Source organism: Salmo salar, unplaced genomic scaffold (assembly GCF_965601325.2).
Source record: "Salmo salar unplaced genomic scaffold, fSalSal1 ptg000257l, whole genome shotgun sequence".
Classification (NCBI taxonomy): Eukaryota; Metazoa; Chordata; class Actinopteri; order Salmoniformes; family Salmonidae; genus Salmo; species Salmo salar.
The window spans coordinates 2,088,558-2,091,667 of record NW_027675339.1 but is presented as its reverse complement, the minus strand read 5'-3'; the positions used below and the strand labels follow the sequence as shown (position 1 = coordinate 2,091,667).

General features: G+C 41.7%; 1 protein-coding gene across 1 annotated transcript; it reads left to right on the top strand.

The window, feature by feature from the left end:
* The first annotated feature begins 293 nt into the window (after positions 1-293).
* On the top strand, positions 294-2,799 carry LOC145867230 (NLR family CARD domain-containing protein 3-like). Its single transcript, XM_082971305.1, has 2 exons — positions 294-602; positions 989-2,799. Exons 1-2 carry the CDS (start codon positions 389-391, stop codon positions 2,797-2,799), a joined length of 2,025 nt encoding a protein of 674 aa, XP_082827431.1. The 5' UTR covers positions 294-388.
* Positions 2,800-3,110: the final 311 nt, after the last annotated feature.

The following is a 3,110-nucleotide window of genomic DNA, read 5'->3' as shown; positions in this document are numbered from 1 at the left end:
AAACACAACATTCCCTCCGTGTGTGTGTGTGTGTGTGTGTGTGTGTGTGTGTGTGTGTGTGTGTGTGTGTGTGTGTGTGTGTGTGTGTGTGTGTGTGGTGTGTGTGTGTGTGTGTGTACTCCCTGGATGAGGAGATGTAATCTCATGTTTTGTCCACAGAAACCAACAGGAGAGATCAGAGTCAGAGATTCTCAGTGGTCAGTCTTCCCAGAGTCATCAAACAGACCTGGACTCTATATTCAGTGTATGTGGTCCTGTTATGTACATTTGTTTTTGTTTACCTCAAGTAAAGTTGATCTGTCAATTATTCATTAATGTGTTAATGAGAAAGCATTTCTTCTCTTGCTTAACTTATTTACTTGATTTATTTTAGTTGCTTGAAGAGAAAATGATGACATTTGTGAAGAACGAGCTGAAGATGTTCAAGAAGATTCTTAGTCCAGAACTCACAGAATGCTTTGAGAGTCAGAAGCAGGATGAGGAAGTGGTGGATGCTGAAGATGAGAAGCAGGAGAGCAGTGCCAGAGAGGGGGCTCTGAAGATCACACTGCACGTCCTGAGGAAAATGAACCAGAAGGAGCTTGCTGACACACTGGAGAAATGTAAGATCTGTCTGCCTCATGTTGAATGCTGTTTTATAACATTTAAAAGCTGTAGCTAAAGTACAGCTAAAGTAGCTGTGTAACTCAATGATATTGTCGCAGCCTTAACACAACACCTAGTGACCTCATCAAGTAGCAGCAGGGATGTGTTGTGGTGATTAATTTAGAGAGAGAGAGAGAGAGAGAGACAACATTAATAATACCATCAATAACACCAATATTATTATAATCAGTCACACCAGTCTGTAATGCATTATGAAAACATTTACACATTTATACAGACAGTTAAGGGGATAAATGATTATAATTTAAAATGTTATAACAGTCCTACAATACTGTAGGCATTAAAACAGACGTAACATTAATATCCTCTGTGTTATTTCTAGATTCAGATGATCCTGCTGTGATTTGCCAACGTGAACTCAAATCTAATCTAAAGAAGAAGGTTCAATGTGTATTTGAGGGGATCGCTAAACAAGGAAACCCAACACTTCTCAATAAGATCTACACAGAGCTCTACATCACAGAGGGAGGAACAGGAGAGGTCAATAATGAACATGAACTGAGACAGATTGAGACAACAACCAGGAAACAAGCAAGACCAGAGACTGCAATCAAATGTAACGACATCTTCAAACCCTTAACCGGACAAGACAAACGTATCAGAACTGTGCTGACAAAGGGAGTCGCTGGCATTGGAAAAACAGTCTCTGTCCAGAAGTTCATTCTGGACTGGGCTGAAGGAAAAGCAAATCAGGATGTTCAATTTGTATTTTCATTCCCTTTTCGGGAGCTGAATTTGATGAAAGAGGACAAACACACTTTGATTGAACTTGTCAATCACTTCTCAATGGAAACCAAACAATCAGGAATCTCCATCTACAACAAGTACAAAGTTCTGTTCATCTTTGATGGTCTGGATGAGTGCCGACTGCCCCTAGACTTCCAGAAGAACAAGATCTGTTGGGACGTCACAAAGTCAACCTCAGTGGATGTTCTGCTGACAAATCTCATCAAGGGAAATCTGCTTCCCTCTGCTCTCCTCTGGATAACTACCCGACCTGCAGCAGCCAATAAGATCCCTTCAGGGTGTGTTGACCAGGTGACAGAGGTACGAGGGTTCAATGACCCACAGAAGGAGGAGTACTTCAGGAAGAGATTCAGTGATGAGGACCTGGCCAGCAGAATCATCTCACACATAAAGACATCAAGGAGCCTCCACATCATGTGCCACATTCCAGTCTTCTGTTGGATTTCTGCAACAGTCCTCGAACACATGCTGAAACATAATAGAGAAGAGATGCCCAAGACTCTGACTGAGATGTACACACACCTTGTGGTGTTTCATACCAACCAGAAGAATGAAAAGTATCTTGGGAAAGAAGAGACAGATCCACACTTGAATAACGAGAGCATTCTGTCACTGGGAAAACTGGCTTTTCAACAGCTAGTGAAGGGCAATCTGATTTTCTATGAAAAAGACCTGAAAGAGGCTGGCATTGATGTCAATGAAGCCTCAGTGTACTCAGGATTGTGCACACAGCTCTTTAAAGAGGAATGTGTGCTGTACCAGGACAAGGTGTACTGCTTCGTTCATCTGAGCATTCAGGAGTTTCTGGCTGCTGTGTATGTGTTCCTCTCATTCATCAACAACAATGAGAATCTAATGGACAAACCACAATCAATGTTCAGATACTTTTTCTCGCTGTTCAGAGACAAGCCTGAAGTTACTGAAGTTACTGTCTACAAGAGTGCTGTGGATAAAGCCTTACAAAGTGAGACAGGAAACCTGGACCTTTTCCTCCGCTTCCTTCTGGGCCTCTCACTGGAGTCCAATCAGAAGCACTTACGAGGTCTACTGACAAAGACAAGAAGCAGCTCACAGAGCCATGAAGACACAGTGAACTACATCAAGGAGAAGATCAGGGAGAATCCTTCTCCAGAGAGGAGCATCAATCTGTTCCACTGTCTGAATGAACTGAATGACCATTCTCTAGTGGAGGAGATCCAAAGCTACCTGAGATCAGGAAGTCTCTCAGAACCCAACCTGTCACCTGCACAGTCGTCAGCTCTGGTCTTTGTGTTGCTGACTTCAGAAAAGGAGCTGGATGTGTTTGACCTGAAGAAATACTCCAGATCAGAGGAAGGTCTTCTGAGGCTGCTGCCAGTGGTCAAAGTCTCCAGAGCTGCTCTGTGAGTAAATAAAATGACATATAAGAAGTATTCATCAGGAAGAAATATTATGTTTAGAGAAAATATGTATTATAATATGTATATAATATTATATTGAATAACATATTGAATCAGATATTCAATCTAGTATAACAATATGACCATACAATTCTAGGAGACGGAAGATGAATCTATATGTTGTTTGAGAGAATAAACCTAATGCATCTACCGTTGTCCTTCAACACTACTGGTGTTAAATTAACAGTGTGTTTGTGAAGTCATGATGATCTCTTTGCAGGCTGTCAGGCTGTGGAGTCACAGAGGAAGGCTGTGCTT

What these genes read in the sequence shown, in the direction of transcription:
- LOC145867230 (XM_082971305.1), top strand. Translation starts at nt 389, where the DNA reads ATGATGACATTTGTGAAGAACGAGCTGAAGATGTTCAAGAAGATTCTT. An exon ending in TGCTGACACACTGGAGAAAT is followed by an intron (nt 603 to 988) that starts GTAAGATCTGTC and finishes TGTTATTTCTAG; the next exon opens with ATTCAGATGATCCTGCTGTG.